This window comes from Pongo abelii, chromosome 1 (genome assembly GCF_028885655.2).
Source record: "Pongo abelii isolate AG06213 chromosome 1, NHGRI_mPonAbe1-v2.0_pri, whole genome shotgun sequence".
Taxonomy (NCBI): Eukaryota; Metazoa; Chordata; class Mammalia; order Primates; family Hominidae; genus Pongo; species Pongo abelii.
The window spans coordinates 190,166,472-190,186,839 of NC_071985.2; the positions used below are offsets into that span (position 1 = coordinate 190,166,472).

The 20,368-nt window shown below is 43.5% G+C and overlaps 1 protein-coding gene and 1 long non-coding RNA gene across 3 annotated transcripts in view; one reads left to right on the forward strand and one right to left on the reverse strand.

Moving 5' to 3' along the window:
* Positions 1–1,078: 1,078 nt before the first annotated feature.
* Positions 1,079–12,108, reverse strand: CFAP144 (cilia and flagella associated protein 144). 2 transcript variants are annotated; one of them, XM_054536722.2, is made up of 5 exons: positions 11,950–12,108; positions 9,121–9,577; positions 6,386–6,445; positions 4,266–4,369; positions 1,079–1,294 (listed from the first exon to the last, which is right to left on the reverse strand). In XM_054536722.2, the coding sequence occupies exons 2-5, from the start codon at positions 9,251–9,253 to the stop codon at positions 1,217–1,219; spliced, it is 375 nt and encodes a 124-aa protein (XP_054392697.1). In that variant the 5' UTR covers positions 9,254–9,577; positions 11,950–12,108; the 3' UTR covers positions 1,079–1,216. The 2 variants fall into 2 exon arrangements, with proteins under 2 accessions (XP_054392697.1, XP_024108507.1); XM_024252739.2 differs by lacking the exon at positions 11,950–12,108 and having other exon boundaries at positions 9,121–11,395.
* LOC129051353 (uncharacterized) overlaps positions 11,750–20,368 on the forward strand; it is a 52,357-nt gene continuing 43,738 nt past the window's right edge. The window contains exon 1 of the long non-coding RNA XR_008515530.1: positions 11,750–12,257. This is a non-coding gene — a long non-coding RNA (uncharacterized LOC129051353). The remainder of the gene's footprint in view (positions 12,258–20,368) is intronic.

Sequence of the window (20,368 nt, forward strand, 5' to 3'; positions counted from 1 at the left end):
CTAGATTCCTTACCTGCTGGCCCTTTTGTAAAGATTCCTTTGACTTCCTTCCTTCTTTCCCCTCCCCTCCTTGGCATCCTCTTTAAGAAGCTAAGGCTCCATGAGGAAGAGATGGTATTGGATCCCTTGTGCCCTCCACCCTTTCCTCAGGGACGTGCAGCACCCAGGGGTGCAGGAGACCAGATTTCTGCTAATACAGCCCCACCCAGTCATTTGCTCACTCTGCAGAGATCCGTGGCCTACATGGTCATGCAGAGGTGGCACACTGGCTGCAGAGGCTGAGCAGAAGCTGAGATGGCTGCAACTCTGAAGCAGGTGCTAGCTCAACAGGATGAGGTCCAGGAGGAATGGTTCGTAGCAGGAAGGGGAAATGGAAACTGACTTCCCTGGTTCTTTACTTAAAGGTCTCTCAAACGGTACTATGTGGGGGTCTCTAGAGAAGTTTCATTGTTTTTCCAGAGGGGAACACTCCATCTTCAAACCTAGGGTAAAAATGTAGTATATGTGTGGGTGGGCACCTGGGCTAGGGGTTCAGCCTTCTTTTTCTAGATTTTCACAGATTATTTTCAGCTCCATACCTGGCTCGTGCCTTGTGTTTTAGTATCCTTGAGCCCTGGGCTTCTCTTCTTCCCCCAAGAATAAACCCCCAGCCTCCAGCAAGGAGGAGATGTTATAAACCTGGCTCCTGGTGTAGGGGTGGGATTACCCCTACCCACATCCGATTTCAGATCTCTGCTTCACACCCCACTCTGTCTCAGAGTCCTGAACTTCTATCTAGAGTTCTGGAAACCCTGTGCTCAGAGGCATTCCATCAGCTTGCATTTTGTAGTTCCTGCCATCCTCCTCCATCAGCTTTCTATCTCCTGAACACACTTCCAGTTTTTTTCTGTCGGTAACATTTTCCTTCCATTCTCTCAGTGGTGGGTTTTGTATCCCTTTGTGATCCTTTATTAGTATTAGGAAGGCAAAGCAGATGATTGTATGCAGTTAGCCCACCATCTTTATCTGATTTCTCACATTGCTTTACCACACAAGGATTTCAACCAGTGGACTTGACCAGAAATGAGAAAACTGAGACTTCGTTTTAAAGTAGTATTTTATTTCTCTGGGCTGTGCACACTTAGGGCATTAGATCCATAGACGGGCTCCTCCGCTGGGATGCTACTTGTGGTGATCATCTCCTAAGCCCCACATTTTAGCCTTGTACAGAGTGATGTCACTGCAGACCCTGAAGAGTGATGTCACTGCAGACCCTGAAGTGATTCAGCCTGTGGTCATGGCGTTCTGGGTTGATCTAGAAAGGAGGATGCAGAATCAGAAAGAAGCCTGTGAGGATGCAGGAGGACCTGGGTTTGGAGTCAATGGGCCTGGCTTATATCAGGCTCCACCCTCCCAACCTGTGGCTGCATTGCGGAATGGAGATGACCACATGTACATCAAAAAGGTTGTGAGGTCAGAGGAGAATAACCTACACACAGTTGTGGTTCTCCCTGTCACACTGCCTGACTTGGAGGCCACTGTATCCTCAGCACCTAGAGCAAGACCCAGCGCATGCTAGGTATTCAATGCATATTTGCCGAAAGAATGAATTTGTTGAAAGAGTCACATAGAATCTGAGTAAAAGTCGGCACTCTGACACATCGATCTTATAGAAGTTACACCGTGCAAATAATTTAAAAAACGTATTTCCAGAAAATGTTACCAGGAGATGAGTGGCTGAGTGATGGTCATTGAGTCTGGCTTTGCCAGTGTCCCAGTACTGAGACTGGAGGTATCTTGTCTATCCAAGGTGAGGCCCTGCCAGGGGGCAGGGAGCTTCAAGTTGCAGCTGATCAAGCCTCTTCTGCCCCAGCTACTTCACTCTGAAGCTCCAACTTAATTACCTCTTCTGGTTGCACAACACCTGCATCTCATGGTTTTTGGGATATACTTTCTTACTATGCTAGCAGTGCCCTTGTGATGGCATTGTCCCCAGGTTTATATGATGAACAGCATGGAATATTTGCAGACCCTCTGCAACTCCAGAGTGCTCACTGATCTGGAGACACATGCACTCTGTGATCTGCAGAGCCTACGAAGGTCTGAGCAGGGCAGGCTACACTTGTCCTTCCTGTCATCGTAAGCCCGCATGAGATGTCCTGGAGGGTCAAAGATGCAACATCTCCACATGCACACTTTGTACTTGTGTGAGCCAGGTCTTTACTCTTTAACAAAATGAAGAATGGTGAATTAATTTACTTGTGCATTGTACTGTTCTTCTAAGTTGCTTCATGATCTATCTTGGCTGATTTCTATCTTCACACGAACACCCCATTCTTCACAACCTTTCTTTTCCCCGGCAAAGATTCTTTCCTTGAATGAACTCTACTCAGGCACCCTGAATTACTTTTCAACTAGGTCTGATTTTGGGATTTCCATTTCCTCTGCATTGTCCAATTCTAGCAAAAATCCTGCTAAGGTGATTTAACCAGAACCCCCCACCTTTAATATCTGATCACCCTTGATATCCGATTGGGTTCCTCATCCTCCACCACTCTCCAGGTGATGTCTGATCCTGCTAGCCTGCCTTCAGCAAGCACCCTGTTAGGTGGAAATTAGCCAGAATCTGCCCCTATCCCTGATGTTTCCTCCTAGTATTTTTCCATCACTCACCCCCACCTCGCTCCTTGGCTACACAGTTGCACTTGCCCATGCTGTAATCAGAGTTGAGGCCAGGCTCTTTCCCTCCCTCACTGCAAAACCCCATAGTGGTGCCTATGCCTTTCACAGTAGTTTCCCCACTTGGAAAAGTCTTCTTTCTGGTTTTTAAATTTTAAATTTATTTTTTTCCACTAGCACTTCCAGTACCATTCCTTCTGGATTTTAACAGTCATTGAATATTGGCCCATTATTCATATTTATATTCAATAACTGTCATTGAATACATATTTTAACACTTTTCTCTTATTCATGATGTTACCTCCGCACCTCCTCTTTCTCTTTGAGTGGTTATCTTCTCCAGCTCTCTAACCATACCTGTCCCTTTGTCCCAAGTCCCTCCTTGTAGGTGTGTATATATGTACATATACGTGTGTATATGTACATATATGTACATATTTTGTATATATGTACATATTTTGTGTATATATATATACATACAAAAAAAGAGAGAAGAAGAAGTAAGAAAAAAAAGTTAGAGAAAAATATAGAATAGTTGCTTGGTAATGTAGGTGTTGAAGGTTTTCCTAAGCAAGGCACAAAAACCAGAAACCATAATGAAAATTGGTGGCATATTTGATGACTTAAAAATGAAAACCTTCTGCATGACCAAAGACATAAGCAGATTTAAAGACTCGTGTGGCAGAAATTTCTTTGACTTGTCTATTCCATATTGCACATTTCTCCCTTAAAAACAGAAGCGCTGTCTTCCTTAGGGTGATTGTGTGCTAAAGTGGCTAGTTGTGCCCTTCCAATCAAACAAGGAGAGGACCCTTACTCACATGTCCATGTTTTATGTTTTTTTGTTTTAATTTTTTAAATTTTTATTTTTTTAATTTTAAAAAATGTTATTTATTTATATATTTTTAAAATTAATTTTTTTTTGAGACAGAGTCTCACTCTGTCACCAAAGCTGGAGTGCAATGGTGTGATCTCGGCCCACTGCAAACTCCGCCTCCTGGGTTCAAGTGATTCTCCTGCCTCAGCCTCCCCAGTAGCTGGGACTACAAACGTGCGACACCATGCCCAGCTAATTTTTGTATTTGTAGTAGAGATGGGGTTTCGCCATGTTGGCCAGGCTGGTCTCAAACTCCTGACCTCAGGTGATCCGCCTGCCTTGGCTTCCCAAAGTGCTGAGATGACAGGCGTGAGCCACTATGCTCAGCCACATGTCCATTTTTTATGGATAAGGAAGCAGAACTCAGAGATATTGAGTGGCACACCCAAGACCACCTTGCTGATAGCTGATGGAGCTGACTCAGGTATCTGTTGTCAGTACCTTTATAACACAGTGTTTACCATGTGCCAGGCACTGTTCCAGGTACTGCACAAATATCACCTCGTTTCATCCTCATAACAAGCTTATGAGATAGGTATTGTATTAGCTCCATTTTACAACGATTAAACTGAGTCATAAGAGAGCTTAGTAACTTACCCAGCTGGTAAGAGGTAGCCAGGTTCAAGCCCAGGCATGTCTGGCCCCCTGCTCTATTCTACGGTCACCACCTACATTGCCGCTGTGTTTCCTCGTGTTTCCTCGTGTTTCCTGAGGAAGGAGCCACGCTTACCAAGGGCTCTAAGTCCCATCCAACTTCCTGGTTTTCAGTCTGTGTCTCTGGGTACCTCTTCCTTGGTCCCTCGGCAGCATGGTGAATGAGATTCAGAAACCTGGCTGGGAGATGAGGTATGAGTTATGAAGGAGTCAGGCTTTGGGACCAGAGGTTGGTCCTGTGCCCTTTCCTGCATCCACATTGTTCCTTTCAGGCAGAGCATCTGGGCCTCGGAGGTTTGCCTCAGTCTCAAGACCAGGCTGTCTGGTCTCTCCACTCATCTTTCAACAAATATGTGGTGAGCTCAAACTCTGTGCCAGGCATGCTTCCGGGTGCTGGGCAGAGTGCTGAGGGACAGCATGGTCCCTGCTCTCCTAGAGCTCACGGTCTAGATGGGGCAGAGGACACAGTATTCAGGTTTACAAAATGACGTGATGGTGGCAGACAGGGATACGCGCTGTGAAGAAAGGAATAGGTGAAGGGTCATGTGCAGGCAAGGGCAGCTGCTGTAGATGGGGCGGCGAGAGAAGGCCTCTCTGGTTGCCAAGTAGGAGCCAGCCCTGGGAAGAGGCAGAGGAAGAGCACACCGCAGGCAGCAAGAGCAAAGGCCCCGAGGCATGAGCGAGTTCAGCCAGTGTAGCACAACAGAGAGTGAGGAGCAAGGTTGTAAGAAGTGAGGTCAAATCTTCGTGTATTGAAATAAGTATGGCTGCCGACACCAGAAGGATTTGCAGCTCCATAGTTCTTCTGCCCTATCAAGTCTCCACTGGAGAGAGGCAGGCGGACAATGGAATGAACCTGGGCTTTGGAGTCAGTGCTACTACCGGCTTGTTGGGTGGCATCACTTCTCTGGGCCACACTGTACTCATCTGTGAAATGGGAGGAAAATGTCTATCTCAGCAAGATGGCTGGGAATGAAATCAAAGAAGGTGATTCAAAGGACTGACACTGGGCTGGCAAATCCTTAATATAAGAGAGAGAGCAACTAACTCCTGCCTGGCTTTCAGGACCCTCATTTCCTATTCTATTCCTTATGCTACAGGTTCTCAGCTTGCACCCTTTACCCTAGTCAGGAGAGTGCACTACAGATAACACCTTACTGCCTGTGATGATGCCCTCTCTATTAGTCTATTGACTTATCTGCCTCCTTCATAATGCTCTGAGAGTCTCTGCTCCCCCACTTCCCATCCCAGCCACAGTCATCTGTCCTTCACCAAATTTTGCTCATGGAAGGTAGAGGGGAAGAAGGAAAGCTTTCTAAGAGGGATCAGGTTTTCCACCAAATATCTCTCCTCACTCACTCCCAAATAGGGCCCTTTCTCCACGTGTATGTTGTGGCCATGCCAAACTAATTGTAGTCATGTTTCTCATTTCTGTAACTTTCTATAGAACTCGGAATGTCCTTCCACAATCTTCTCCATCTCACCCTGTGGTCACCTCCTCCAAGAGGTCTTCCCAGAACTCCACTGCCTGACGGAGGCACCTGTTTCCTATGCTGTTCTCACATCAGCCATGGTCCCTCTTTACTTGCCTGCTTATTTCCAAGTCTACTTCTCTTCTTCTTCATTATGCTATGAGATCCCTCCACCCAGCCCCACCATAGAGATTACCTAATAATGAAAATAATCATGGGACTAACATTTCCTGAGGACCATGTACCAGCTACTGTTCTATGCACTGGCATTGTTTTGTTTAATCCTCACATCAATCCTGAGAAATAGGCTAAGAGAGGTAAAAAAAAAAAAACCTGCCCAATGTTACAGTCAATGAGTAGCAGAACCAGGATTTGAACTGAGTTAGTACAGCTTCAGAACTTGTGCTTATAACATCTACATGTTTGATGAATGAGTGAAGGCAATGTTAAGCCAGTAGGAACATTAGTTGGCTTGACAGTTATAATTGAATATGTCAATCTTTTAAAAATTTTATTTAAAACAAATTTTTATTTTTTTTATTCTATCTGCCACAGACTGTCTGAGTATCCATCTTTTTGAGCTTGGTTTGTATGAGTCCCATTTCCAGGATCAAAGCAGAGGACTCTGATGCTTGCTCCAAGATATCACGACCCTGAGAGGTCTCTCCAGCCAGCCTGCCTCTCTGGGCTCTATCTCAATGGCATTTCAAAGCCCAGGACTTACCATCTGCAGGTTCCTCCAGGTTATCATGCCAAGACATGGGCTTCCTGGTGACTGTATGAACTAGGAAAAAAAAACAGCATCACAAGTTCAGATTAAAACATGAGTTCCCTGCCCTCTCTAAGGTCCACCTTAAACAGGGCACCCATTTGGCACTCACTGAGTATCTGGTACATGCCAGGTATTATCCTGGGTGCTAGGATAATACACGATTGGATAAGGCCCTCAAGAACCTCACAATCTAGAGTGGCACTGCCCAGAATGGCGGTCATCAGCCACATGTGGCTCCTTGAATTTGAATAACTAAAATTAATTACAATGAACACTTCAGTTCCTTAGCCACGTTAGTCACACTTCAAGTGCTCAATAGCTGCATGAGGTTAATGGCTACAGTTTTGACTACAATCAAGACAGAGAACATTTTCATCACTGATGAATTCTCTTGGACAGTGCTGGCTTATGGGGAAGGCCAAAGAGGTTTGCCAGGCAGTGATCTATGCCCAGGAGGGCACATAGTAACAGAGGAGCAGCACCCACATTCATCCACTCAGCTCATAATTACTGTGCACTGAAGAACAGGCTGTAAACAAGACAGAGCTGGCTCCTGTACCCCCTGAGCTTTTACTCTATTTATGGTGACAGACAATAAACATACATATATCACCCGGCAAATATAAGTGTGATGGAGAACAGTAAAGCAGGTTACGTGGATGGAGAGTTGGCGTTGGGGCTGGGATGTGGGTGATGTATCTCTAGGGAGATACACATGAGCAGAGTTTTGAATGAAGTGAGGGAATGTGCTGTGTGTGTGGGAAGCATATGAGCGTGAGCCTGGGGAGTTTGAGAAACGTCAAGAGAGCCAGAGGGGCTCCAGTGGAGTGAGCTGGATGGAGAGTAGTGGAAAATGAGCAGACACCAGTAGAAACCAGTGGTCTCCAAGCTGCTTGTCTCAAACTCCTATCAGTAAAAGAACTTTAGAGCATGCGCCCTTAAAATATGTAAATTATATAGTTTTTATGGACCATTATCAGTATATTAGCAAATAACATTTCTATCTTTATAAATAAAAGTAATCAATACAAGTTGTAATATTTTCTAACTTTATTCCAATGGCTCACATGCTCAAGGGACATGAGCTGGGAGGCAGCATTTTCCCTAGAGAGCTTAAAGGTTGCCTGAAGAGATTATTTCCATTGTTGGAATGGACCCAGTTTGAACGGCTTTGGACACTAATTTGCTTTCCTGAAACTAGTGGTTGGGGACTCCAGAAGAAAACCAAGTTAGTTAGAAGGAAAGTGAAGACAGTACATTTTCTCTATAGAGCCAGGCAACAAAGTGGACTTTACTTATTAGGCACAGAGCTGGGAGAGGCATTCAGGAAGAAGCAACAATGTTTATGCAGGTAAAGTGGGAAATGACATGACGCATTTAGGAAATCCATTCATTTAGAAATGGCAGGGGGGAAAGGAGTGTGTGGGGGATTCGTCAGCAATGGCTGGTGCAGAGTAGGCACCAAAGTATTTCTTAAAGGAGCAGTGTAAAGTGGGGGAGAGGAGTATGGGATGAAGCTGGCAGGAACCAGAGCCAGATCCAATGCGCCTTATGTCCTGATTGATTTAAACTTTACCTCAGAGGCTATGAGAAGGATTTTAGGTGGGATTGATGTGATCTAATTGTCCTCCTAGCATAGTGCTAAGCTAGCAAAGGTGTAGGGGTTTGGTCGGAGGGGCTAGCTTGGAGGGAAAGAGAATAAGGAATTGGGAGCCCATCAGACCAATCCAGGCAGCAAGGACTAGGGCCCTGCAGAGGCTTCAGGAGTGAGGATGCAGGCAGAGGCTGTTTGAGGTGCTACTCAGAGCATGAAAGTACCTGAGCAGAGGCAGAGAGGAATCCATATGCATGATGGTGTCTTTCACTGAAGCAGGAACAAGCGGGTCAGAGGAGAGGAATGTTAATAAACAGGACTTGTGCCTTTTTTTAAGTGTGTGGAGGGAGGGAGAGAGACCTTGAGGAGGACTCCGAGGCTTTTAATGATCACGAGATCATTAGATGATGACAGTGAATGATTCTGATCATGAGAGTGAATCATCCGTGGCCTTTTGCAGAGACAGGGTATTCTGGAGCAGCAGAGAGTGGGGAAGGTGGGAATGAGCCTGGCTTTCCTTCTGCTGGGTGTGAGGTGCCTGTGGGTTGTCCAGGGAGGGGAGCTGTGAGGTGGTTGGGCGTGTGGATCTGAAGCTCCATTTCAGGCCCAGTGGCATTCAGGGAAAGGTGGTGTGACAGGACAGAACAAACTGCCCAAGGAGAGTGCACAGTGACAAGAGTGAAGGGTAGGGATGTTTTATTAGGGGGCACCCCAGAACTTTCCGAATGACAATATCAGAAGCCTGAAGAAAAACCTTTCACTTGTTAAGAACAACCCAAAATACAAACAAAAACAAAACACAAACAGCCTGCAAAATATAATTATTTCAAAAGTAAAATCATAAAAAGCCATACAACTTTTTTCTTCTACAAAGAAAAGATTTAATCGTGTTGCGCATGAACTTTAATACAGCGAATAATCTGATATGATGTGGCCTCTCCAAAGTCATGGTTCCTGAAATCTAGAAAAGGGGGCGGGTGCTGGGGAAAGAGTTTTTGCTGGGACCGCGTTCCCACCCCCGCAGCCCAGAGGGCTCCTCCTTCCCCGGCGCCCTCCTGGTCTCGCCCTTCCCCCACCCCGCCGTGCCTCTCACTCTTGCGGAGGGGATTCACGTGATACTGCGTGTAGAGTTTCTGGGTTCGTAGCTCCTTGAGGTACAGTTCCCGCAAGATCTGGTTCTGATGGACCTCATCTGGAATCACCTTCTCTCTTGGGTGTCCCGCCATGGCCTTGGGCTGCCCCGCGCCCTCTTGCCTGGGCCTTCCGCAGTCTCCAGGCAGCACGTCCCCGCTGTCTCCAGGCAACGGCGTCCCGCTGTCTCCAGGCAACGGCGTCCCGCGGTCTCCAGGCAGCAGCGCTCGGGTAGTGCTCCCCGGTCGGGGCGGGTCTCACTCCGCCAGCCCCTTCCCCTGCCTGCATCGCCCCGCCCCGCGCTCGCCGGTCGGGATCTTATTTAGCGCCCCGCCCTTTTCTGGCACTGTACTCACCTGCCCCAGCTTCTCAGGCCCGGCTGGTTACTAGAAGGTCCCCTGGATACCGCCAGGAAAGGGCTTCCGGGCAAGGGGCAGACCCAGGAGGTAAGGGACAGATGATTGGACCTCACCTTGGCCAATCATTTCCTAAAAAAACTTTTGGAAGGAGTCGGAAACCTCTCCCACCTTAAAGCAGATGCCCAGAATCAAAACCTCACCAAAAAACCGGAGGTTTCCTCTCTGAGAAAACGTTCTGGCCAGTGTGGCCAAGATTACCAATGTGATAATATTGACAGAATAAACCTTTCCTAATTAAGGAAATTGTTGACTTTATAGTTTGTTTATTTTTAATGTTTGTGTTTAAAATGCACATAATATAATTTTACCATCTTAGCCATTTTTAAGTATTACAGTACAGTAGTATTAAGTATATGCAAACTATGTGAAACCAATCTCCAGAACTTTTTCACACCCATTAAACAACAAGTTTCCCTTTTCCCTTCTCTCCAGCCGCTGACATTTCACTTTTGTTTCTATGAATTTGAGTCTGCTAGATACCTTAAATAATGTAGTTTATTTTAAAAGAATCGCCGGGCACAGTGGCTCACGCCTGTAATCCCAGCACTTTGGGAGGCTGAGGCAGGTGGATCACCTGAGGTCAGGAGTTCGAGACCAGCTTGACCAACATGGTGAAACTCCATCTCTACCAAAAATACAAAATTAGCCAGGCGTGATGGCACATGCCTGTAATCCCAGCTACTCGGGAGGCTGAGGCAGGAGAATCGCTTGAACCTGGGAGGCGGAGGTTGCAGTGAGCCAAGATTGCACCACTGCACTCCAGCCTGGGGGACAGAGTGAGACTCCGTCTAAAAAAATAAAATAGAAAAAGAATCAAAAGTAGGTCTAGCATAAAGAAAGAAGCCACCCCTAGTTTTAGTAAGCACCTAAATACTGACTGAAGACTGTGCTCTTCTTCACTCAGTACTTCATTCATTCATCCATCCATTCATCCGCTCAGGACCCAATGTGAATTGCAGAATGGGTTTAGTCTGGGACACAGTGTTGAACAAAATTTTTAATTGGATCGTTTATCTTTATCAATTTGTTGGAGTTATTAATATATTACTTTGAGGGCTGTACATGCTGCAAATTTATTTTCCCTCTGTGTGGCTTGCCATTTTAGTCTGTTAATGGTGTCTTCTGGACACCAAAAGTTAAACGTAGTCAAATATATTAGTCTTTTCCTTTATGATTATTGCTTCTTAATTTTCATTTAAGACATCTTTTTCTAATTTGATGACCTGAGGTTATTTTTATATTACTTTTTACAGCAGTGCTGTTCAATAAAAGTATGAGCTGAGCCACTCATGTAGTTTAAAATATTCTAGTATCTGCATTAAGCGAGCAAGAATTAGATAAAACTAATTTTAATAATGTGATATTTAACTCAGTATATCCAATTTGTCAATGATTCAATGTTTGAATATAAAAATTATTGAGATATTTTACATTGTTTTGTCCTACTAATGTTTAAAATCCAGTGCAGATTTTATACTTCATAACACATCTCAAGAGCTCCATGGCCATATGTGGGCAGAGCTATTAATATTTAAGAGGATTTGTTGTTTTACCCTTTCTCAGTGAGATCTGTATTCCATCTGAAATTGGTTTTCGAGTGCAGTGTGAGGTAGGACTCCAGCTTAATTTTTTCTTTCCAACCTTGTATCCAGTTGACCCACCACCAACTTATTGAAGAGATAGTCCTTCCTCACTGGTCTGCTATGCTACTGTGGCCATAAAGAAAGTGTCCCCATATGTGCAAGTCCATTTCTGGACTCTATTTTGTGCCATTGGTCTAGTTGTCTAAGCTTGCAACAGCACTACACTATCTTAATTACCATAATTTATGTAACAAATTGTAATATCTGGTAGGGAAGGATGTCTTCTCAAGAGAGTCTTGCCTCTTCTTGGCCCTTTGTATGTCCATATAAATTATAATGAGCTTGTCAAGTTCCCTAAAAATATCTTTTTGGATTTTTATTGAGATTATATTGAATCTAGACCTCAGTTTGAGGAGAGCACTTCTTAATGTCATGTGTTCATCTGATGCTATCATCTGCTCAGGATCTGGACACATTCTTGCCTTCTAGACTGCTACCTTTCCCATTCTGAAGTAGAAGCACTGACTGAGCATGAGGCTCAACCCTCAGAGCTTTGATGACAGCACAATGGAGGGACCCTCCCCTTTTTGCAGGAGACATTTCTCAAGGGCAGAAAGTCCTTGGGATGGTCCTGGAATCCTAGGATGAAGAAAATGGCGTCTGGGAGGAACCAGACCAAGGGAAACAGAAAGAAACCTGAGTCCCCGTCTATATAAAGCAGGGACCTTGTGCCCTATGTGTGATTCTCAGGGGTTGCACTCACTTGAACTCAGGGCAGATAGACAAGACTTACCCTCCAGAGAACACATTAGATGTGTTCCACTCTTCACTCTCCCCTTCATTCTCTGTCACTGGCCCTGCAGTTTGCTCTGTGACTACAGACAAAGTTCCATGGAGAAGCCAGTCTCAAGCGTAGAGAACCTCATGCAGGCTGGCTGACCAGGCATGAGAGGAAAGGAGCAAACTGTCGAAAAAAAGGAAATCTCTGGCATCTGAAGAGGATTGCCCAGATGGGAATGGAGACAAAATAGAAATAGTAGCAAGGTAACCAGGATCTGGTCATGGAAAAGGGGTCCTGTCACTTACCAAGGCTGAAGGTGGGTTTGCTGTTGTCTTGCATTCCATGTGTCCACCAGGCCAAGCTGCTGGGAATCCACAGTCCTGGCAATTCTGAACTGCCCCAGAACTGTCCCAGCAGGAGGGAAACCATCTCTCCAGGATGAGAGTTGTGAATTGTCATGGCTGGTTGGGGGTGGCTCAACTGGGAGTGGGAGCTAGAGTACAGGGGATTAGAAACAAGGGCTAGGAGGAGGAGCAGGGGGAAAGGCAGGGGAGTAATGGAAATTGGGACCCTGATGAACATGGTGGCAGCAGATGCACGGTTTAAAACCGACAGAGGAAGAGCTGGGCAGATCCCTACAGTAGGGTAGTGGGTGGGGCTGACTTTATTCGGAGAGGGGTAACAGATAGGGCAGAACCCTGAAAAAGTGGGACGGCACAGGAGACTAGGATGCAGGCTTGAACACTGAGGAAAAACGGCAGAAAGGAGGGCTGGATGATGAGAGCATTAAGGAACAGAAAAGGTGAACTCATGGGTTGAGAAAGAGAAATTTGAGGTAGCTTGCTTGTTGTTCTTTCAAATGCGAGCTCTAGTTGCTTGTCCAAATGAGTCCAAATGAGTCATTGGGATGTGGCCAGATCAACTCCAGGATTTATCTCACACACAGCACTCACATCATCCCATAACTGAATGCCCATTATGAAATGTACATACACATCCCTTTTGGTCTAGTGAGCAGGTCCCACCAATCAGGGAAATGGTACCATTTTTTAGGTTTAAGAGTTGTCATAGGAAATGGCAAAGAGAAGAAATGGGGCTGTAGTATTAATCCTTGTTGTTGGGATGCTATGTAGTTTTGCCCTCAGTAGGCAAAGATCGACCAAAGGGCTAGGATAGATTTAGAGGGCTGGAGCCTAGGTGAGCAGTGCTGAAGCAGGAATTGGGAAAATGGGAAGAAATCACTGGATAGATATTTACGTCACTGGATAGATTTACATCACTGGATAGATATGTGTGATTAGAGATGTCATGTTCATTTTACCATGAGGACGGCGAAGACCAGAGAAGGAATTCCCTTAGGTGGGCAGGGGGTGACAAAGCAGATGGGACTAGAACTTGGGCCAAAAGAAGAGGGCAGGTAGGAGGGAGCACAGAATGGCGCAAAGCGCAGACCAGCAGCTTTCCCTCCTCCTGCGTCTCTGAACAGGATCCTGTAGGGGGCGCTTCAGAGCAGAACTGAACTTTTTGGAGCGTACCATCTTGGTTCCTGTGTTCCCTTGGTTTGATGACTTACTCTTAAATGGAACCATAAACGTAGGGCTGAAACTGGCAGGATGACTGCCCACTCCTGAGTGACTAACGACTAGATTTGGAGTTCCTTGCTCACTACCTGAGATGCCTGTCTCCATGTCAGATGACTAAGGAGAGTGCACCCTCCCCCTTTCTTTAGTCTGATGAAGCAACTCTCTCTGCTGACCGTTCCTGGTTTCTTTGATCACCATCCAAATCATAAGTCCCTTTGCTCACTTATTCTCTCTGGTGTTTTTGTCACCATAATATTCTGATTGTTCTTTCTTGACCCAACACCCTTTTCCTCCCTTACTTTCAGTTGTACTCTATGGAAGTTCAGCTGCATGATTAGCAAACTTCCCTATTTCCTTAGACTGCTTCTTTATGGACAGTTCCGTGCTTCTCCTGGCTTTCAATGTAACTTGGATTTCCCTTGAGGACATTGCTTCCTGTGTATTTCAGGTAGAGACTCTACTTAGCCTCTGAAACTCTAAGTACTTCAGGGTGGGAATGTGGTGTATAGGTTCTCTTTGCTCCTTTTGATTCCTTTCAAACCATTATTCCTCTCTTCTTACTAGAAATCTCTTGCTCCTACATGTGTACCTGAGGGTCGTGAGAGGAGAGAGAGGATTGAAACACTACCTATGGTGTACTGTGCTTATTAGCTGGGTGGCAAATAATCAGTACACTAAACCCCTGTGACATGCAGTTTACCTATATAACAAACCTGCACATGCACTCCAGAGCCTAAAAGTTAAAAAAAAATACACACAACATTATGTGTATATGTATATATGTATTTGTAATATCGAATTTATTTATTAAATATATAATATTTTAGATGTCAGTTGTATTGTTATTTGTATAAACGATGCAGCAATATATGATGAATAAATATAATATGCATATTTACATATAAATAGACTTGAATTGCTGGTATAAGGTATGTTGTTAAACTTTGATAAATTCAGCATGAACACTGAAAACCAGCAATGGTGCCCCAGCCCATGGCCACTTCCCCACTACAGTGCCCAAGGGTTATAAAGCTCAGGACCCTTCCCCATGTCCCTGCTGAGCCAAGCAGTGACCTGCCCAATGCTGAGGATGCTGAGTGACCTGAGGGGCCTGTGGAGGAACACAGAGCAGCAGGTGCTAGGGAGATGGGCAGTGGGTCTGAACTCCCAGTGGAGGAATGTTTAAAGAAAAAAAAAGAAAACCTCTTGCTCCTTAAAGCTTGTGCTATACATCACCATTTCCCTGCACTGTCCCCTAACATCTCCTGGACACTCTCTTTCTCTCTTTTCCTATTAACATTGTTACAATTGTCTCAAAGTCTTATTCTTGAGTTCATCACACTGAGTGACTTCAGTGTCCATTTAGATGGCCTGATTCAATTTTCTGGCCTCTCTTGTGTGTGTGTGTGTGTGTGTGTTTTACTTATAACACATTCTGTATTTTGTAAAAGTTTGATTTTTGACACATAAGAATTGCACATATTTATGGGGTACAGTGTGATATTTTAATACTTGTGTACATTGTGTAATGATCAAATCAGTGTATGTAACAAATACATCACCTCACTTATTTCTTCTTGGTGCAAATATCGAAAAGACTCTTTTAGTTGTCTTGAAATATACAATAGTCCCTCTAACGTGGACTAGAACACCACAACTTATTTCTTCTATCTGTAATTTTGTACTCTTTCACCAATCTCTCCCCATTTCTCCTCTAGCAACCACTATTCTGTTCTGTACTTTTATGAGACTGACTTTTTTTAGAGCCCACAAATGAGTGAGATCATGTGGTATTTGTCTTTCTGTTCTTGGCTTTTTCACTTAATGTGATGTCCTCTAAGTTCACTTAACGTAATGCCCTATAGGTTCATCTACATTGCTGCAAATAACAAGGTGTCATGCTTTTTTTAATGACTAAATTTTATTCTATTGTGCATATGTACTACCTTTTCTTTATTCATTCATGCATTGATGGACTTTTAGGATAATTTCATAGCTTGTCTATTGTGAATAAGGCTCCAGGAAACATGGGAGTGCAGATTTCCCTTTGACATATTGATTTTCTTTGGATCAATACCCAGTAGTGGGATTTCTGAATCATATGATACTTCTACTTTTAATGTATTTGTGGAAACTCTATACTGTCTTCCATAATGGTTGTACTAGTTTACACTCCCACCAAAACAGTGTGTAAGCATTCCGTTTTCTCCATATCCACACAAGCATTTGTCATTTTCACCTTTTTGATAATACTCATTCTATTTGGGGTGAGGTGATATCACACTGTAGTTTTGATTCGCATTTCCGTGATGATTAGTGATGTTGAGCACTTTTTTCATATACCTGTTGGCCATATATATGTGTTCTTTTGAGAAATGTCTATTTTGGTCTTTTGCCCACTTTTAAATTAAATTATTTGGTGTTTGTTTTGTTTTGTTGCTATTGAGTTGTTTGATTTCCTTGTATATTTTGGATATAACCTGTTGTCAGATGCATGGTTTGCAAATTTTCACCAAAATTCACCACTTCCCTTCTACTTCAGCCACTTATGGGCATATCTGGTCCTTCTCATTACTGAAGAATTGTCCCACTTCTGAAACCACATATTCAGATATACTGTTCTCTGACCATGACTTCCTGTCCTTACAGTGTAATCACTCTATTCCTCCCAATTCACTTGGCCTCCAGCCCACCATCCTTTCTTTCTCTATATCTAGTAACTCTAATTCCCATGCTGTCTTTACTTCCCTCCTTACATAGTTCAGAGTCAATAGTGCTGAATAGCTGGGTGCGCTATTCTGGTAGCGGCCCGGAATAGCTAGGCGCGCTGATATTTATTGCATACGAGACAAGGGGTAGGGTAAGGATGGTGAGTAGCCCAGGTGATTGATAAGGTCAAGCAAGTCATGTGATTGACCTTATCAATTTTATAATTTCAATGACTTTTTGAAAACCAATATTATCAATTATCTTGTGGTATTATATTTTTTAATCTCACTTTCCTGGAAAGAAAAACTCAACCTGGCTGATCCCAGCCATTTGCCTTTCATATGGTGCTGAATGCTGTTGAAAAAATATTTCATAAAACCTAACAGATTGATACTAAATACTCTATCCTAAACAATACCCACAATACTCAATTCATAGAAGTTGTTGGAATAAAAACATTGAAAGCAATCTAAATAATTATAAATAAAAATAGGTAAATTATGATAGAGCCACACCATACAATGTAAAAAGAAAATCCACAAATATAAAAAGGGATCTTATCAGTAATATATAAAAGAACTCCTATAAATAAATACAAAAATACACACTCCAGTAGAAAAATAGTAAGAGACTTGAAAAGGTACTTCATGAAAGAGGAGAGCAAAATGACCAATAATATACAAAAAGGTGCTCAGCCTCATGGATGTTCAGGAAAATACACATTAAAACCACAATGAGTTAATACTACAGACACATCAGAATGGCTAAAATTAAAAAGATGGTCAATACCAAATACTGGCAAGATTATGGAGAAACTGGAGCTCTTATACCCTGATGTTGGGTATGTAGATTGGTAGAACCACTTTGGAAAATGTTTAACATTATGTACTAAAGAAGAGTATGCATGTATTGTATAATCCAGTAATTTCATGCCTATCTATATGTATTAAAGAAATGGTTACACAAGTATAATTAAAGATATGAAAGAGGTTCATGGCAGCATTATTTGTAATAAACCCAAACTGGAAACAACCCAATATTCAATGACAATGTAATGGATAAATAAATTATGGCATATTCATACACTGGAATATTATACAGCAATACAAATATATGAATAATACAGCTACATACAATAATATGGGTAAATCTGGCATACATAGTGTTGAATGAATTCAGGCACAATAATGCATCCTGTGTAATTCCATTTATAAAACGTTTAAAGCTAAGCAAAACTAATCTATGGTGTAGGGTCCAGCCCTACAGGGCTTTGCGGGTGTTCTCCCCGTGTGCAGAGATGAGAGATTGTAAGAAATAAAGACACAAGACAAAGAGATAAAGAGAAAACAGCTGGGCCCGGGGGACCACTACCACCAAGACGTGGAGACTGGTAGTGGCCCCAAATAGCTGGGTGTGCTGATATTTATTGCATACAAGACAAGGGGGCAGGGTAAGGAGGGTGAGTCGTCCAGGTGATTGATAAGGTCAAGCAAGTCACGTGATCATGGGACAGGGGGCCCTTCGCTTTTAGGTAGCCGAAGCAGAGAGGGAAGGCAGTATATGTCAGCATTTTCTTCTATGCACTTATAAGAAAGATCAAAGATTTTAAGACTTTCACTATTTCTTCTGCCACTGTCTACTAAGAACTTCAAAGAGGAACCGGGAGTATGGGAGGAACATGAAAGTGGACAAGGAGCATGACTACTGAAGCACAGCACCACAGGGAGGGGTTTAGGCCTCCGGATGACTGCGGGCAGGCCTGGATAATATCCAGCCTCCCACAAGAAGCTGGTAGAGCAGAGTGTTCCCTGACTTCTCCAAGGAAAGGGAGACTCCCTTTCATGGTCTGCTAAGTAACGAGTGCCTTCCCAGGCACTGGCATTACTGCTTGACCAAGGAACCCTCAAACGGCCCTTATGCAGGCGTGACAGAGGGCTCACCTCTTGCCTTCTAGGTCACTTCTCAAAATGTCCCGTTGGCACCTGACCCTATACCCGCTGGTTATTCCTTGGTTGTATTAGTAATACAACAAAGAGTAATATTAAAAGCTAATGACTAATAATGTTGATACTAATGATTGATAATGTCTATGATCATCTCTATGTCTAATTTGTATTATAACTGTTCTTATTCTAACTATTTTCCTTATTATACTGCAACAGTTTGTGCCTTCAGTCTCTTGCCTCGGCACCTGGGTAATCCTTTGCCCACACTATGGCATGTTAAGTCAGGATAAGTCTTTCCTTTGGAAAAGATGGAGGAGGTAGTGACTGGAAGGAGGTTTTGGGCAGGAGGTTTTGCTATGCTAGCGGTGTTAGAGATGCCCACATGATTTTTGAAACATTTAATTATTTCTGATTAAATTCTTCAGTAACCTAAGAATATAATTACATTTTCTTAACATAATAATTACTATCTAACAGGCAATAATATCTCTGTTAAAGGATTAGCAAAAATCCAAGGGTGTTCCAGAATGTCTACACTAGCAGAATCCAGCTCAAATTAATTCTAACTATACTTATCTGGTATAGACTGGTTCAAGTAGATTAAACCATTGCCAATTTCTCCACGTAACTTCAAACTGATCCAAATAATTTAAAATTAACCCAGACTATCTCTTTGCACAACTAATATCTGACTGTTAAAGTTGAGGTTATCATTGCCTTTTTTTACAGAGAAAGACAGACTCAACAAGACAATATACAATAGAAAAAAGAGAGGGGTGTAGCGAAAGTTTTGGCATCAGACTGCCTAACTCTCACTTACTATGAACTCAAGTATATGACTTAACATCTCTAAACCTCTTATCTAAAAAGGGTAAAATAATAGTACCTATCAGATAGAATAATTATTAAGACTAACTAAGGTATTATATGTAAAGTATTTAGCCCAATGACTAGGCATTCAAATCAGGAAGTGCTCAATGAATATTTGCTACTATTGTTATGATCCATTTCATCAGTCATCGGTAGAGGACAAGCTCTACCATGGTAACAGATAACCCCTGCATATCAGTGGCTTAACGCAACCAAGCTTTGTTTTTTGCTTCTATTTGGGGCTCAGAGGAGTCAGCGAGCTTTTCTTGGCAGCTGTCCTGTAGTGATCACTTGGGGATGTCAGCTGGTTCTTTCTTGCCAGTCTGTCCTCTCAGAGGTTTCTAGCTTCCAACCACACAATGTAAGAATACACAGAGAATTTACACCATCTCTTTACTGCCTCACATTGCCATCGGCAAATCTCTGTCACATGGTTTTTGCCAACCAATGCTAACCCTACGGGGTCGGGAAATGCCTGGGAAGAACCTATGGGATGAACACATAACATTGTCTCTGTCTTCATACCGAGGTTCATGCTGAGGGAGGCAGCAGGGGTGTTGCTTGGGCAAGATTTCTGATCCAGCCTAATAGACACGGCCTCCTACGCAGTTCTGGACAGTTGTTTTAGTGTGGAAATGTGGGCCCATCACCTAATTCTTCAAGAGAAGCCAGAAAGCTTGATATTTAATTTAATTTTTTTTTTTTTTGTATTTTTAGTAGAGACGGGGTTTCACTGTGTTTCGATCTCCTGACCTCGTGATCCACCCACCTCGGCTTGCCAAAGTGCTGGGATCACAGGCGTGAGCCACCGTGCCTGGCTCCGAAATCTTGATATTTAAATGTTGACAGCCAATCCTATTTGAGACAGTGAGAGTGAGAAGGAGAGTGACGGTGCTGGCCAAATTAAATAGAATCCATGTGTTGAATATCAGGTAACAACTCTGATTTCATCCCACTCTTCCATCAGATAAATAGGGACGCTAAAGCCCAAGGGGAAAAGTAATTGGCAAAACCATAATAAACTCTGACAGACTCATCAGTGCCCAAACCCCAGTCTGTGCTCTTTGCTCTGAAACATGGCTATAGCAAGCCCGTGCTTTCCCTTCCACTCTTGATGCTCCCAGACTCAGCAGCCTTACTTCGAAAAGAGCCATTCTTGGCAGTGACAGGTATGAGAACTGCACCAGTGGAAAGCCTGGCCCAGTCAGGCTGTTGGTGCAGGTACAGTGAGCAGGAAGTCCCAGGACCATTGCCTATTTATTGGTGACTTGTGTGTCCTTTTGTACTAAGTGCCTGTTTCTATCTCTAAATTATTTTCT